Genomic DNA, 18,397 nt, shown 5'->3' with positions numbered 1-18,397 from the left:
GTTACGATGTGCTCAAATGAACATGCAGACATTTACCCAGAAACCCTACCAACATTTCTCTTCAGATGCCTGAAATTGCTTTTCCTTAACTGATACATATTAAGCATTCAACATCTCAAGAAGAGATACCTTTGCCTTTCTGTTAACATATGTGCATTTATTTATTTATTTATTATTTTTTATGTTCTTGCTTAGATGTAGGCCAGATATATTCACTTTGGAAAAGCAGAGGTTTGCATTGCTGAAATAAAAGCAAACCCTCTCCACCAGTGGTTGCTTTTCTGCTGTCTCCACACCATTCCAGCCTCCTGCCATTGCTACTGTATACTATAGCAGGTGTGTATAGAAGGTAATGTGATAAAAACCACTCAGAAAATTTCAGCAAGTTAAAATTAACAATTTTCTTCATGGGTCACTTCTTTAGTCAAATCCACTATATGGATGCTTGAATATTTGTGCTGTCAGCAAAGCAATACGCAATGCAAGAACATGACCAGCAGACAGGAGGGCTAGAACAACACAACTTTAAAGTAAATGACAAACTTTTTCAAAGATAGATGAAATTCTGCAGTACAAAATACAAAGAATGGTATACAGAGCATTGAAAAACGGTCAGCAACGGCCCTGACAGTTCCCATTACCTTATGATCTAAGTCATTCCTACTATTCAAGGAACAGAGATGACTTTTTCAGAAATATTTTTAAGTGTTAGAATCTATCAGTATCTGTGAAAAGCCTACTGCATTCTTATGACTTTTCACGTATTTAGTTGAGATTCTTATACATGTCAACACTGTTCCCAAAACACGTTATTTTCAACTATCTGTGCAGAACTCACAAGCTATATGTGCTAAGGATAATTCTAAAAATATCTGCTACATACTTTTTATACTTATTTAAAGAAAGCCAACCTTAAAACAAAATCCACATATAGTAAGTAACACAAACAAAAGTACAACTGTTCCTGCCTAACATGAAGGAAAGATGAAAGGCTTATTCATCAGGTCAGGTCACAGACCTTGCCCTGGGTACAAGGTCTTCTGCCCAAGGAGCAGAAGCAGGTTACAACTGAGGGGAAACAGAAACTACTTTTCATCAAATAAAGGTGGGCAAACAGATTATAGGAAGAGGGGAATTGCTTTGTTATCACAACTCCAGTAAGCGATCAGTATGATGGAGTTAATGGCATAACTAGCACAGCATCTTCACCCTGTATTTTACAGAAAACTGAGGAATCAGAAGGATCTTTCTTAATTGGCTTGCGTGGATGTACAGAATGAATTACAGGGTATCCAATAATGTTTTAATCCCCTTGAATATGTTCAAACCTATTTTTTTCCCCGTCTAGCTGTTTTCAGCCTTAATTCACAAGCCAGTGCCAGAAATATAGATACTAGATGGTGTTAGTACAGATTCAGGACTATGTACCAAGGACTCCAGTGGGACAGCCTTTGAGTACAGATGTAGACTCCCTGTCTTTTAACCCATTTGTTTTGCTTACATTCAGATGACAGTTTCTATGGAAATATAGCATACCTATATTTGTTCATTAGGCATTCAAAATCTGTTGTGGATGTCACATAAATTTCACACAATGAAAATCTGTCTCTAAAACATACTAGGAAAAAAATCCATTCTATTCAATTGGATTTACTGGTCTTTTAATTGCAGACTGTAAAGCATAAATTATAATGGAAGCAATGCTACCCTGATATTTAGAATCCACGTGACATTCAGTATCATTTAGGAAGGATCAAGATCTGCAAGCCATATTCAAACAAAATACTTCAATGGTATTTTGAGTATATAAAGGAATACAGGATGGATTTGATCTTAAAATGGTGTATGCAAAAAGGAGAAAAGTGAGCTCTGTATTAGGTGTAATAAAGTTCACTTAAGATTTGAATATCTAAATAAATAGCAATCTATGCAATGTTTCTCACACAAACTTGCACAAACATTACTTCCCTCTTCAAGGGAGGAATTTAATTTTTTTATGCATTTCTCCGTAGGAAATTTTTAAGAATTAGCTCATCAGTTTTGTATATAATGTCTAAGAGCTGTACAGCAATCAATGTAGAGTTATTTGTACAGAACACCAAGTGTCAAGCAATCCTGCACATGAAGGATTTCTGTTATTTTAACCATCATCACTCACCTCAGTCATATTTTTAAAAGGATGTCTGGAATACTATGACTGAAACAATAGCAGCCATTTTTGTTCATAAGTTTTCCCCTTTCTTCTGATGTTGGTCTTAACATTGACCTAAATATACCTGCAGTTTAAAAGGGCCATTTATTTCACTTGTTTGATGGACAATTTTATTTTGTAAACTTTCAGTTTGAAGAACATACTGGATTTAAGGGTGAACAAAACCAACATTTCTGGAATGGCATTTTCTGATTGACATGGGAAGGAATTTCTAGTGGTATATAGTTTTATAAAGATACCAATCTTTTAAGCTGGCACAAAATAAAAATAGCTTGACTTTAGCGTGTCACTCAGATCTACAAAAATGGCATGATGTGAACGGTCTCCATAATATTTTTAATGAGACACAAGCTCAGTAATAACCTGACATATTATTAACATTTTGAAAATTAAAAAAAATCTATATTTATTTCATATGAGGAAGACCACAAAATGCCACCTCTTCTGCAACACAGGACATCAACTAGAGGTGAAGTTATGCTATGACGAAGTGTAGTACAAATTGCTACAAAAATCTGAGCTCTAACTAGCCAGTTGTGCTGGCCATTGGATTGCAGTGAACAGAAGACAAGTTTCAGGCTGCACTCAAGGGAGAATGGGAAAATGAGGTGTAATATTTAATTCGCTAGTTTTTCAATTCACTGCTGGAAACTAGGTGCTTACATTCATTTTTTTTCCTTTTCTTCTCTCATAAACAAAAATACTATTTTGTTTATGTTTGGTTTTACATTTTTTTAAAGTGCTTTCTCCAAATTCAAAACAGAAACTTTCATCCTGATCTTAACTGTATTATTGCTACTGTAGTTAAAATAAATGGTATTTCAGTCACACTGTTGACATTACATTAAGATGTTTGATTTCTAAGCAACAGGAATGGAAAAATCTGAAAATAGCTTCCTAAACATGAAAAATAGATTTACTTCTAGCAACATAAAATCAGGATTGGTACACATCCATCTCTGAAATGGACTGAAAGCCACAAAAGGGTAGCCATTGAACTATTACAGATTTTAACAAATTAAGACTCAAGTTGTGTACATGCTGTTGCTTTGAGAAAATTATGTGTGTTCCACTGAAATCCATTATGCTGCCTAATAAGAAAACATATTCTAAGGAATGCTTAGAGCATAGATTATTCATAATCTAAAAATTGAAACACAGAAATTGCTTATGAAATGTTATCTGGTTATTGAAAAACTGCAGCGAGTGCGGGTAAGAAAGTATTGTAGTACTTACCAAAATAGGTAACAAAAGCTCACAGAAATCTGTTCAGTACACAAGCAACAACAGGGGATGGAACTAATCATGAAAGTTCATTTGTAATAACAAAAAGGTTACAAAGAAACTGTAAGGAAAAATAACTTTGAGCATTTGATATGAAAGATATACTGTACAGAAGTTATACTACTTTTGTATGAAACCAAGAAGAATTCACAACTGCTAACTCAGTTCAGTAAACATATTCCTGCTGTTTACAATTGGAGGTTATTACTTACTTACTCTGTTGCAGGTTCTCTTTTGATCCAACACTTACTTGACAGTGGATCCTGGAAATCATTTTAATTTATTTTTATGACACTTCATTTTGTTTAATTTTGTTTGAAAGAGATTTAAAAATATATTTATTGTGTTGTGGGTCTATTAACATTTTTTTTACCTTACTCTTTTTCAGATTAATTTTATTAAGGAAGTTAAGAAAAAAGAATGATTGCTTTTGCTAGGGAAAAAGAAAAAAATAATTTAGCAGCAGCAGACCAACTAAAACTTGCCTTATACTTGGATTTTAATTCTTTGTTTTTCTATTCGGGACTTGATCCAGAGAAAAAGTGTCCTACAACTGACATCAACATGTTTTTTATTATTATTATTTATTTTATTTTATTTTTTCAGCAGACAGTAGGGAAGCAATGCACCTTTAACATTGAACAATTTAATTTATTAATTTATTTAATTTTAATTGAGCAGGCTACATTTATGCCTTGGTACCTGAAAGCATTTCCTGTACTGTATTGAAAAATCTGTCTGGATTTAAGCATGGTTCAGATTAAAAACTTGCCCCAAGAAAACTTTATTTTTAAAGACAATTTAATACAATCCCTATTTTTCTCTGTGGACTATAAATCTATTATGGGAGGTTATTTTGGTGACTTTGGAGAAGCTATTTACACTACAAATTCTAACTACTATTGTTGCTTAGCTTTGTTTTTATTTGCATAAAGCCAGTCCATGGCTTGCAAAACCTGTTGGAAAGGGAAAGAAATAACAACCCAAAACTCATATCTACCATACTTACTATCAGTACTTTTGTTGACACCATTCAGGAATTCCATAGACTCAAAATAAAATCACAGTCCTTTTTCTCCTTTCAGAATATAGCCTCTTAATCCAAATAATATCAGAGAAGTTAAAATTTAGTCCATTCATCTGGCAAATGTTTCCCTCTGTTTCATAAACATGCATATCACAGAGAAAAAATGTTCAATTTAAGGTTTTTACATGATTAGAGTGTAAAAAATCATCATAGAAATACAGTTATTCTCAGAATTAATTATGTCCTTACTGTAATATATTGTGTTTCCATAAAACAATGGCTTAGTAAAACCAATTGTTATAAGCAGCCAGTTAATACAGTTAATTGTCTAGGAAGATTAAAAAATAGAAATTCTTGTACTATGTTCTGACAGCCTCACCACAGGTTGGAGGTAAAATGTCAAGAAAACTTGATAGAAAAGGGAAGACAAGGGGGAAAAGATGTGACAGCTTATCAGAAATGTCGGTTTAAAAATTTGATAGCTACTGTCAATAAAATAGCCTGGTTAGAGGAATGCAGTACTGCATGTAGGTACTGTGCTATTTCCTCTGCATATATTTACAGCCTGTAGAATCATTCCTTTTTTAATATTCCAGTTAAAAGTTATATCATATAGGAAGAAAAAAAACAAAACAAAAAAAAACACTAATGTATATGATGACTTTTTACACACCAATAATTAACCATCACATTTCATTAATAAATTATCAAGCACTTGCAAGCTGTCCACAATCTTTTTCATCTAGTTTGCATATTTTATAATGGTGGAATAACATTTTAAAAAGTTTGAATAGGCACTTACTGGAATTACAGTTAATCCTGATACAGTCTAGATGGGGAAGAATAGATGAAAAATGAAAATTTATCCTTCAAGGTAATAGCTGCAGACATCCAATAAAATCACAGTCCACCCTTCCGGGGACAGACACATGCAAATATGGCCACTCCATATCATCAGTCTTTATAGTGTTATAACCCAGATATACTGCGATAAATCTTATAAATAGAAACGACAAATTGGGTAAAAAATGGCCAATTTCAAACAAAGCTACATGGTGACAAATCTAAGTGAAAAAATCAGATTAAATGTCAAAGATGCTTAATTGAGGCAGGCTGCAACCTTTTCCCCATCTGTGAAAGAACAGTTAATTTCTCTTAGTGCAATTAGAAAGTGCTCCGTCACAATGGGTTATAGAGCAAGCCAGGCCACAGTCAGACACCTTGGACAATTCTTGTATAGTATACCTCAAAGGCTGATCTTTATCAACTAAATAGTAAAATACAAATCTCATTTTCTAGGCCTATAAATGGGGATTCACACTTTTTTTTTTTCTTTAGAATAGAAGTAATAAAAAAGGGACTATATTTAAAGCTACATTAATACACAGAAAATAATCACATATTTTTAAAGTGATAATTAGAAAACACTGTCTATTTTTAGATAACTTACTTGGCTGACTTAAAAAAAAAAAAAAAGGCAAAACAAACAAAAAGAAGTGGGTTGGGGGAGATGAGAAGAAACGATATAGCTAAAGCATGGATTTCTTGAACTATGTAAGTAGGCAAAACCTGACAGACGTAGGGTATTTTGTACAGAAAGAAAATGATCTGATATGTACCGTGCTGGTTTATCTGCCTTTATTACTGAAATAAAATAAAATAATAATAATTTTAAAAAAAACAAACAAACAAAAACAAACAAAAAAAAAACAAAAACAAACAAACAAACAAAACAAACAAACAAACAAAAAAAAACACCTCTGCCATGCTACTCAGTTTGTACAGCTACTTCTGGTTTGTACCTTTGAGGAACAGATATACCATTAAACCTAGATTTTGTTTCCATATAGCTGAGTTTGTCATGTGTCGTCAACCGCATCAGAAAAGTGGTTGCAAACAGCAAAGGACCAGCAGCGGCATAGCCCCTTTTACAGAAAGAGAACCTGCGGGAGGCTCCTTGCAGGACCCGGCCGCTTGCAGGATCCCCGGCTCGACACTAGAGGGTAGTGCAAGAAAGGAGAAAACGGGGGAACCATTCGCTTCTCTGCTCTGCAGAAACCTAAACACCACGATAGTGTTCAGGGTTGTTTTGTTTCATAAAGTGGATGGGTAGGTGTTGTTTTTTTTTTTTAACGCTTTCTGGGAATCATTTTATCTGCTGTGATTTAATAATATGTTTATATATATATATATATATATATATATACATACACACTTAATTCCCTTAAAAAAATATCACTCCAGAGAATGTGAATGCACATTGAATGTGCATTTTCCTAAGTGTACTTCTATTCTCCTTCAGGTCCTCAGATTTACACATAAGCATGACAAAAGGACTTTAATTTTGTTATTTTTACCATTATTAGTATTATTTAACTAGAGAAAACTATAACCTAACATTGTGTCCATCATATTTCAAAATAGGAAAACTTTTTTTCTGTTTGTTTTATTCTTTCTTTTTTGTTTTCTGTAAAAGGGTTTGTGCCTCCTGTGTTCACATGGCTGTTTGCCAAGGGCCGCAGTCTTTGGGCATTGAAGGGTTGTGTTATTTGTCGAAACCACAAAAATACCACCACAGAATTGTTTAAAAGATAGAAGATGAGTTTACTATAGATTTGACAGCTAAAAAAAGGAGACCACAAAATCCATCAGTGGAAATTATAGCTAATTGCAATATTTTCAGCATTAAAAATAGATATTCTTTAAAATATATGTATGTTGTACATTAGTTGGTGGACCCAAAAATGAACTGACCTAAGTACATGTTGTTTCTTCTTGCACATTTAAATTGTGGAATTTCTACTATGGATAGGTTGAGGGTGGACAGCAGTCTTCCACAATGAAGAAAAATAATTTGGCCTAAAAGTACCACTGATGAACTAGTCTTCTCTTTTTAGAATACACAATAATGCAAAAATATTGTGATGGAGTATGTTAAGACTATAAAGAATACAAAAATGCAAAAAAAAAAAAAAAAAAAGGAAATATAATAATGGGCATGTATTTGTGTGTGTATGTACATATGCAAATGTTGCATCAACATGTATTTATATATCATTTCAGTTTACTTTTAATATTAAAATAGGCTGTTTCATAAATGTTTGCAAGCAAAAAGAAAAATGTAAACAAAATGCTAATTTCTTGGAGGAAGAGTTTGTTACCTAGGTTGACCGTTAGTTTAACTCGTCCTGCATCCAACTCTAACCGGAGGGTATCTGCAGATTCCCTAGAAGTAGTTGCCATTAAAATGCCATAAGCTCGCTGAGACCTGAACCGTAAAGAAACATCTTCTGCCTCAGTATGCATCACAACAGGGAGCTGTATTTTCATAAACATACTTCCATCATAGCTTAAAATTGTTGCCTCTGAAAACATAAAGTAGAAAATCATTTATTAAAGTATGATGTATTTATTAACATTGCTCAAATACAAGGTGATAAATATATATCCACACAGCATGACACAGAAAAATTACACATTACAATTATTATTACTGTCAAACATTAAAAAAAAAAATCAAAACAAAACAAAAGCTTATGGAATATTTTGGTGCTTTTAAAAGAAACACAATTACTCTTTTAATGCTTTTTATGCATCTTCAAACAGATTAAAATCACCTGTAAATAAATGATTGCCAGACTGGGCCTATACTATGCAAAATATATCAAAACCTGTAAAAGGTATTTAGATAAACATTAGGATTTCTTAGACGGTCATGTCGGACTGTCTAGATAAGTACCTAGATAAGTGCTTTAAAATACTTTATGTATACATCTATTGAGATTGCTAGTACCACCATAGTTAAGATTATCATTCAGTTTTCAGTTAGCAAAAAGAAGCCTTAAGTCATTAGGGTGAAAAAGGTGACTATCACATGTAGTTTGGGTAAAGCACAAATTGCTTCACAACCATTATCACTGAGGTATGAGAGAATCAAAAATGTGTGCACAGACAAGACAACAGCCTCAAGCTTAGGATCAAGACTGGACTTGGCATATTGAGGCTAGAATTTGAAAACGCCTGAGACAAGCATGTAACTGTCAGCTTCAGACATTGCAGAAAATGCTCCCAGCAAGAGTCTCTGGCACAGAGCAGTGGTGGGCCGTTAGACCCCAGAGCAACCAGCCACAAGTCGTCTTCTCCCAGACTCAGTGCTGGTAACAAGAAAGGAAGCAGAAGGACCAAACTGATGCTCACAGCAGGACATGGCAGTTCAGAGAAAGTGAAGGCCACATTTGTTTCTTAAAGTGAAGTTCTGAGTCATGAGGACTACACCAGACCTCCAGTCTTTGTTAGGAAAAGATGCAATCCTAAGGCAACATAACCCACTGAAAAAAAAAAAAAATCCACTCGCTTGATAATAGCCCAAATGAGCATCAAGCAAAAAGAGCAGGCAGGCAGTTCTAAGGAAGCCACAGGAAACGTGAAATAGCACTTTGGATGGATGGATGGATGGATGGATGGATGGATGGATGGATGGATGGATGGATGGATAATGTTTTTATTGATTTATTTATTGGTTATTTTGATTGATTAGGGGTTGTTGAGGGAGGAGATGGATTGCAGTTAATTCCTATATCTCAATCTTTAGTCTGGCACAAAAAACTCTCAAGATCTTCATCAGGGTAAACATGATTTAGGTAATTAAAGAAGTCCAAGCATAAAAAATTAAGTTTCATGGTAATATGAGAGAAAGCAAGAAGTATTTTACATTTTCTATTAAAAAAGAGACATTAGTACAACTCTTATTTCATAAACTAAGTAAAATCAGATTAAATGTTACAAGTTGAACCACATTCAATAACACTAGAGGTCTTTGCTGATAAATTATCATCTGATAATATAAAAGGTGTTAGAATCAGCACTGGTAATATTTGCTGGCATTTTCTATAATTATTCAGTCTTTTTGAAAATGACAGAAAAAGGAGAGAAGGGACTGTCTTAATTTAATCAGAGATGACCCATGAGTGTTTAACATCATGGTGAACAGACCTGATGTGATTAGATACTCAATCCTCCTAAACCTTACTGTGCCAGCTATTTTGGAAACAGATGTTCCAAGAACAAACCAAGGAGAAAGAACAGAAGATCAAATGACTTAAAAGCTTTGGGGAAGCTTTGGGACAACCAGGAAACCCCCTCATGTCAACTAGCTGCTTTCAGAATGGGGACCTTCGAGTATATTTTCTCTTATATCTTAGAATGTATAAGCTCTTATATATTCTGACATAAAGGTATCACACACACACCAAAAAAAATAGCAGGAAGCAGGGATTCAATCAAGATTTAGCACTGCCCTGAGAACCATAACTGAAGATCAGTGATACTACATATCCCTAAAATAGAAAAAATATGAATGTTTAGTTCATTCACTTGAAATGGATCTTCTACATTACTACGAAAACCTATTTTTAAATCATTATTAAATCATTATTAAATGATTGCTATGTTATACAAGTTGATGGTCTTTTGACAACAGTGTGCTTCCCTTTAAGGATAGCAAGCTGTGATTTGCCATCTATGCAACTTCACATCATTTCCACTTCACTCAGCATTGTTCTCAGGTCTGCAAATGTCCACATTCTGTTGGTCTTGGCTGGATAGAAGGCATCTAGTAGTACATGTAAGAGACTAACTTGCTTTGGACCAGCTAATTCTTACTGGTTTGTCTGCCTCATCTTTCACTGAGATCTACAATGCTGCTTATTGAGATCTACACTTATTGATATCTACTCTACTACTTTATTCATGTAAAGGTTGACAGAGTGTCTTTTTTCTTCTTGTTGATTTTCATCTAATTATTAGATTACATGCTAATTCTAGCTCTAGCAGAATGTGCTTCGTTAGGTCAGAGGTTGGACTCGATGATCTTGAGGTCTCTTCCAACCTAGAAATTCTGTGATTCTGTGATTCTGTGCTATTTGTTGAAAGAGTTAGAGCCTCCACGGCAAGAACACTAGCTTTACTATCAATTCAGTGGGGAAACATGGAAATGAAAAGAAAAATATCAGAAAAAAAAACTTATCACATTTTATCAACTATTTTTGGGGGGCAGGAAATAAGTGCACAGAGTAGAGGTATTCACAAGAAATGAACAGTAAGATATCATGCACAGACTGATAAAAAAAAGATCTTACACATTCCTTGTTCAATGTATTTATAAAGCTAACATTGGAAACCCTTGCTACTGTTATGATAAAAACAAAAACAAACAAAAACAAACAAACAAAAACAAAAACAAACAAAACAGAAGGATTCTCCTCTCTCTCTCTTTTTTTTTTTTTTCCCTTCAGATTGTTTCTCATTGAAATCTCCAGTGCTCTTCTTTCTATTCTAATCGATTCTTTCCTATATAGATACTACCTAAATCAGCAACATGCCAGTCACCAGAAACACATCAGCTAATACTAGTATGAGAAGAGATTTAGGATCTGCATTTTTCATGTTTGTGTTGGTTTTTAACATGATGCAGTAAGCATTTATGCTTACTGAAACTTTATAAATAAATAAAAACAGGATCTTGTTTGCTCTGAACCCCTTGTGGTGCTTCCAAAGTCAAGTCAAAATTATTATTTTTTTCCTGCTTTTTCAGTTTCAAAGTGTTTCTAAATGTGAGGACTGTTTTACAGCCCACAGAGCCATTTTTAAAGCATGAAATCATCCTTGGTCTGTCTATCAAATCACATACAAACTTTGCCTCAAAAGGATAAACGATACAGCCCAGAGCCATGTCAGGAAATATGTGAACAATCCAAAGCATCAGTAATTAATATTGAGATTTGTTCTCTGACCTTCTTTTATTTACCAGTGTAGTTACAGCAACATTATCCTGCCCTGAAAAAAATCACTGATGTATAGATATATATAACTCAATCCTATAAACTATGTGGGTTTATTCAAGTATATCAGTGCCTACTGACAAACTTCTTCTGTGGTTGTTGGTTTTGTTTTTATTTATTTTTCTTTCTTTTGTTCACTTTCATATACAACACAGAGCTAACTGTTGCTTGTGTGTTTTCTACCATGGCTATTTTAATCCATCTGGGCCCTTTGCTTCAGCCTTGATAAAACATGAGGAACCTTTCCATTCACCAATGGGAATAATAACTGATATGCAATTAATTACTGGATAATCTATAAACAGAAAGCAAAGTGATTCATCCCAATTTCTACAGCAGTATTATTTCAGGACTGCGGTCCTAAGCTACACAGTAAAGGAACTAGAACTTAAACAAACGGGACTAATTATTTTATGCAAAACAGGGATATAATTACCATAATCGTATTTTGAAGATAGCACTCAATTCTTCATAAAAATCTGTCATCATATCACCTGTGGGTTTCTTTTGAGTTTTGTTGTTTATTTATTTACTTATTATTCATTTAAAGCATACAGATATAATGTAAAGGAATGAAAACTGTCTTTATTTAATGTATATGTGTATATGCAGGTGTTTTGCATGCACAATGCGTACATGTACACAGACACACTAATTTAAATATAATTTCTCCTCAGAAATGCCACTTTGACAAATCTTTGCAGACCTACTTTTTCGTTACCACTGTTTGATAAATGTACTACTGTAAATTGTTTCTAGCTATCAAGTCAAAAAGCATACACCTGCAAAAGGCAGTCACATATTGTGGTCACAATGAAAGTAAGATAGGAAACCAAATTATATTGCTGTAACAGCTGTCTGTCCATCTGCTATAGTTTCCATAATCTGCTAAAGCCAATCTACAGATAATACTGATGTTTAAGCTTACAAAGAATCAAGCATAATATCAAGAGTAACTTGCAACAAGATAAAAAGTAATCAGATATGAAAAATATTAAGTATCCAGAAATTAAAATTGAACTGAGTTGTGCACCATGTTTTTGGTGCACCAGACCTATTTCAGATGTTGCATTATACAAGATACATCCCCGTGTGGATGTTACTACTCCTATTTTGGGGGTAATAATATAAAAAATAAATTGTAGTAAATGGTAGCTACACACTTAAATTTAAAGTAATCATCTTAATCATTTAGCCTTAAATATCCCAGTTGCTTAATCTCTAATATTTTATTCTAACAATTGTCCTATGTGTAGAACTGTATTGTCGAAATGAATATGTTCCTATTTTACTTAAATTAGTTTGAACAATTATAATTGTGTTACTTACATTACCAAATACAATAGTTTATCAGTTAGTGAACGTGGGTAGAAGTTATAATATCTTTGTTTGGTAGGATGTCAACACATTGCTTTCAGAATCCCAAAGCTGTAATTGCATTAATGCATGACTATTTGGGATATGAATCTTTCTGCAAGGAGACATCCTTTTGGTGTGGTTTCCTTTGGAAAACCAAGAAGAGTAGGAAACAATAACATACAGTCTGAAGTGCCACACACATGGTAGAGAAGCCAATTACATCTTTCTAGCATCACCATTCCCACCAGGAGAATGTGTTGGGAAATCAAGCTCCATATTGGAAGATGGCTGAAAATAAAGTATGGAAAATAAGAGACTAAAACCTTTTACATAAAATATTACCACCTGTCAAATATATTTATAGAAAATTGAATATATTTATAGAAAATTGAATAAGGTATGAATAAGCCTGCTTTTAAGTTCTTTGCAGATCTTTTTCTTTTTTTTTTTTTTGTACATGCATCCTAGATCTTGAGCTGAAAAGTCCTATTTTCACTTTTGCCATATGTAATAGCAGAATTTTGCCACAGGGTGGTACACCAGACATGGTTAACTGAAGGCTTTTGTAATCCAACAGACAGCTAGGTTATGCCCTCTGCCAGCTTCTCTCCAGCAGTAACACAACAATCTGGAGATATAAAAATCACTCGCCGAGAGCCAACAGCTTATATATTCGAAAAATAAGGAAAAGAAAAGAGAAAAGACAGAGAACCTAGTTGCAAATGCTAATAATATGATGGTATTAATTCTACACAAGTGCACGTCTATTTGCATACAACTTCGGGTTTTTATTTTAAAATAATACATTTTTGATTTATCTTATTTCCCACTAAAATGAACCAAACTAGATGGACATGACTTAAGTTGCCATCCAATAACCTTGAAATGTAGATTTCAGCTTGAAGAAAACTATACTCTGTCAACTGCAATATGAGGCTTTACAAAATACAACTTCTGGCATTCAAACATTTCCTGTTCTAAACAAGAATACAAATAAACACCTAAAATAATAAATAAGGTTTTGTTTGTTTGTTTTTTATTGCTGTCCTACTACTTGTATTAGAATATTTCATTGCTATACTCTATACATTAATTATACTACAGATTTTTTTCCTATTTTTTTTTCCTAACCTCAACTTCTGTCTTCCTTTCCACTATCCACCTTTTCAATTAAATAAATGGGGTTTGTCAACTTTACATTTACCTTTCGTAGGGAAGAAGGATACTCAGTGAATTAAGATGAATAGAAACAGTTTCCTTGGGAACTAGGAACTTTAGAAAAAATGTCAAGTAAGAAATATAGATTTCTACACAGTTTTTTTTTGCTTTGATTCATGGCAGAAATTCTGGCCATGAATTTAAGTGATACTTTGGAATTCTAAATGAAATGTAATTACTCAGTGGTATTGAAATAAAGTGGCAGAGAATGAGACCTCACTTTGGAACTGGAATGTGCATTCACTTATGCAGTACTAATTGAAATTACTTTCACAAATCTTTTAATAACTCATCAGTGTATGATGACAAAAGGCGAGACATTTTCCTACAGACATTTAGCAGGTACTAACTCTGTCACAGTCAACTAATATCTATGCATCTTAAAAAGTCATCTAAGGTCTTTCCTCTAGTGTTACTTCTTTCAGTCTAGAGCAGCGCTCCATTTCCATTGTCACCAAATGAAATCAAAGACACTTTTTCTGCATCAGAAGAGTTAATGATAATGTACCACTTTAAACATTGTGCAGGATGGTCAAAGTAGAAACATGGCCATCTCATGGAACTTACCTCTTTCACAAGATCTGCCGAGGTATCCTGTCCCAGAGCAATCACAAACATATCTGTTCCACCCGTCCCTGCATACACCATTGTTTTTACAGGGGTTGCTAAGGCATGGTTTTGCAGTTTCTCTTGAGCATGAAGGTTTTACTCCAGCTGTACTTTGAATTTCAGCCATCTGTCGAATATCTTTGCTTTGACCATCAATAAATAAATCTCTAATGCAGCCAACGTATCCATAATTGAGAAGTGCTGTCCACACCTCTGTTGGGAAGACGAGTCCTGCTTTATTTTCTGGTAAACCTCCAAGATACAAGTCATCATCCAAGTCAAGGATTTCACTTTCTCCCGGTGCAGTATATGGAGTACGTAACGTGTTCACAGATATGGTTCCTGAGAAGAAATTACAACAAAATTTAAGATTTTCAAGACATTTAAATATTTTGGTACTGTTATTTTAACCATTAATGTGTGTGCCACATTAACTCCAGGCAAATATCTATAAATGAAACATATGTATTCTATATATCTATACAATAATAGACACACATTTATGCACATTACTGCATGGTCACATCATAAAAAAATAAAATTCTCCTTACCAATCCTGTGGGGTCAGGGGGAATGCATTTCAGAGTTATTTGCAGAAATATCCTGTTTGTGCAACAAAAACTCTTCACTACCTCATAGGTGATTCAAAGCATAAAGGTTGAAGTTTCATTGATAGGTTGCAACCTCGGAGGCAAATCCGTGTCTTTGGTTTGAATCCAAAGACACAATATTTTAAAATACGCTCACCACTTTCAGTGGGATTTAGGTAAGATTTTTTTTTCTCCCCCTTTAAGTGCAGGAGGAAAATACTCTCATCAGCTGCCAGGCAGGCAATCATTAAGAAGATAGTGGTGTGCTCCTAGAGGGAAAAATCAATGCATCTGACACTTACCTAGAAATTCATGCATGTTACAAAGAGAGGGAGAGAAGGAAGTATACAGAATGTGAGGAAATCAGAAATATCTTTTTCTGCTTAAGTTAAAAAAATAAACAAACAAAATCAAGCCTAAAATAAAATTCTGTTTCTACAAAGTGTCTGAACAGAGACACCAGAGATTTTCTGATATATATAAGATAATGATAAAGGTAACTGTAAAGATCCCCTTTGCTGTATTTTTAAAGGTAATGAGGTATCCAATTTTTACAACTGGAATAGACAGAAAAACACATTAATGCATGGAATCAGAAAATACATTTATATGAATCACATTTTATATAGCAAGTAAAGTCAGCTGAAAAAAGAATCTTCGTGTAGATCCCCACAGAAGTGCCTTCTCACCATTCTATATGGGTGTAAAAGCAAGCAAAACATAAATCAAAACAATATATAGATCACCAGATTAAGACAATGTACTAGACACATTGTGCAATGCTTATCTACTGGACACAGTTTCAAATGTGTATTAATGATAGGACAGTTAAGAATCACATTTCCCACAATGTATTTATTATATATATGTTCATAAAATTATATAATTCATCATTTCCACTGTCAATATGACAGATTTCAGGAGATAACATTTCCATTATGGCGGGAATGGTGCATGAAAATAATGAATTCAGAATTTTAATAGTGTAAATACTAAAATGCAAGTTTTAAGCAAACAGAGACATGTTCAAGAATATGATTTTTTTCTGATACGGATAAATCCTGAAATTCAGGCTTCTCTTCCAGCAATGAAGTCCTTTGAGAGCTTTATATTTTGTTTTTTGTTTTGTTGGTTTGACAGGCTAACTTCAAAAATGTGGACAGAGTGAATATCTAAACAGTTTGGACATTTATTAAAAGCTCTTAGGCCAAAAGTCTCATGAGATCTGACTGCCATGCAAGACTTGAGATGTACAGGTTTTAGAAGGGCTGGATATTACTGTTGCTACAGTCTCAAAGAGACCAAAAAAGAGAAAACAGGTTTGTACAGCTTTTTTTTTTTTTTTTTTTTTTTTTTTTTCATTTTTATAAGGATATTTAAACAATGTTTGAACATGTTGTCAGTTTTTACTTTTATGCATTATTGGAAATTTTTACTGTATCAGTTGAAACAGATGGAAAGTGAAATTTCAGTCTTAGCTGTAAAAAATAGGTATGTTGGACTGAGATAATTTTTTTTCCCAGCCTCCACCTTTTTAAAAATTATAAACCTTTTTTTTTTTTTTTTTTCTAAATATTTTCCTTGCTTCTCAGATTCTTGAAGCTGAACATCTCATGCCTGTGGAATAGACCATTTCTCCTCTAAAAAAATTAGATACTGAAAACATAAACCATGTGCTCATAATATTCCTTACTGCTATTGTTGCTTAATCTCATCTCTAAACTAACCACAGGTTAATTTAGAACCAAATGCTTTAAAACTATATTTAGACATCACTTGCACCCACATAAATTAACTCAGGCAAACTCATAATTAACTCAGCTGCAGAACCCCAAAGATGTACAACCTCCAACCTTAAGCTCATGCATTTGCATACTCCTGTTTTCTAATGGATAAACACACTAGTGTTTTCAAGCTATCATGATACTAGAAGACATCTAGGGCTTCATTGCTATTACAAATAAACTTTATCTTGATGGATTTCAATGAAAAGGAACAGAAAGGCAAATCTTAGCCAGTGTACCTGAGACACTAACATGGAGGTTCAAAATATAAAGTGAACAATAAAGGGAACTGTAGATTACCATTATATTCTGGTGATTGTGAATTACAGCTATGTGATAGATTGAAGCAGAAAAACTTAGTTCTGTATCTTATAAAGGATTAGCCCAAACAAAGCTCAAGTGTTATTTTGAACAGAGAGCAACAGCTTGTTAAAGAAATGAACCTTTCCTCTCCCCAAGAAATGACACATATATTCTTGGGAGAAGACCTCGTAATTACAGTGTAATTGTGGCATCTAATGACTATGGGTAGAAAAAACATAATAGGCAGTAAATTTCTGTGCATCTTCTTCATGTTTTGACTGACTGTAGAACTCACTTTAACCCAGCTGGGCTATCTCCAATTTTCTGCTGGACATATCAATGACACTTCAGCTGACCTACATACCATGTGTGTGACTTACTCAGACAACAGTAAGTTACCTTTATTTCATTTAATCCTGTTTGTTAAGAACAACAGTAAGTCAAACAACACCTGCTCTCAAAGACTCAGAGCTTGCATAACTTGCTCTGGCTCGGCTGCTACGTAAGAACAGGTCAAGCTCCTACATAGCATATCATGCAGCTCAATGTGCTATCATATAGCTATATATAGTTTTTTGTCTAGAACAAAAACTATGGCTACAAGACAAATGGGCTTTTGTCTAGCTAATAGCCAGAAACCCATACTTATGCACCAGGAGATTCATGCTACCACTTACCAAGTAGCCTTGTTTCTGGTTGTACTTCTAACATGAATGTTGCATGACTAGGCAGCCATACAACAATCAATGTTGTATTGTTGTTGTCCAAATTACCTTTTTGTAGGTAATTCTGAGAGGGAATGCAAATTTTACTCACTAATTGCTTTGTAAATATAGGTGAAAAAAATCCAAAAAAGCATATTAAGGGGAATTAAAGAAATGAAAGAAGACTGCCAAATACATCAAAAGTTTTTGTTTGGATGGTTGGTTTTGTTTAAACCCAAAATGAAATGCAAAAATCACATCCATAAAAGATGAGCCTATAGAAAATAATGTATTTATAAACACTTCTGTATCTGTGGTGCATCCAGAACTGTGACACTGAAGCAGAGTAGCTGAATTTTTAATTTTGTTTAGGTCTGTCATCTTTCTTGATAGAAGTTTCCTAAATTCTACTGGATCCCATCTCAGGCTGGACCTCACAACAACAGTGCATGATACCACAGAATCCTG

General features: G+C 33.9%; 1 protein-coding gene across 21 annotated transcripts in view; it reads right to left on the bottom strand.

Moving 5' to 3' along the window:
* NRXN1 (neurexin 1) overlaps window positions 1-18,397 on the bottom strand; it is a gene marked incomplete at both ends in the record, with an annotated part of 708,589 nt that overhangs the window by 396,253 nt on the left and 293,939 nt on the right. For 13 of the 21 annotated variants that reach the window (XM_084284087.1, XM_084284084.1, XM_084284067.1 and 10 more), the window contains 3 exons: window positions 5,326-5,352; window positions 7,685-7,888; window positions 14,507-14,890. In XM_084284087.1, the coding sequence (XP_084140213.1) occupies window positions 5,326-5,352; window positions 7,685-7,888; window positions 14,507-14,890 (615 nt within the window). The remainder of the gene's footprint in view (window positions 1-5,325; window positions 5,353-7,684; window positions 7,889-14,506; window positions 14,891-18,397) is intronic. The other 8 variants (XM_084284086.1, XM_084284070.1, XM_084284063.1 and 5 more) reach the window with 1 other exon arrangement.

This window comes from Netta rufina (genome assembly GCF_964035555.1).
Source record: "Netta rufina genome assembly, chromosome: 3".
Classification (NCBI taxonomy): domain Eukaryota; kingdom Metazoa; phylum Chordata; class Aves; order Anseriformes; family Anatidae; genus Netta; species Netta rufina.
The sequence above is the reverse complement of the archived record's forward strand: the minus strand, read 5'-3'. Positions and strand labels throughout refer to the sequence as shown.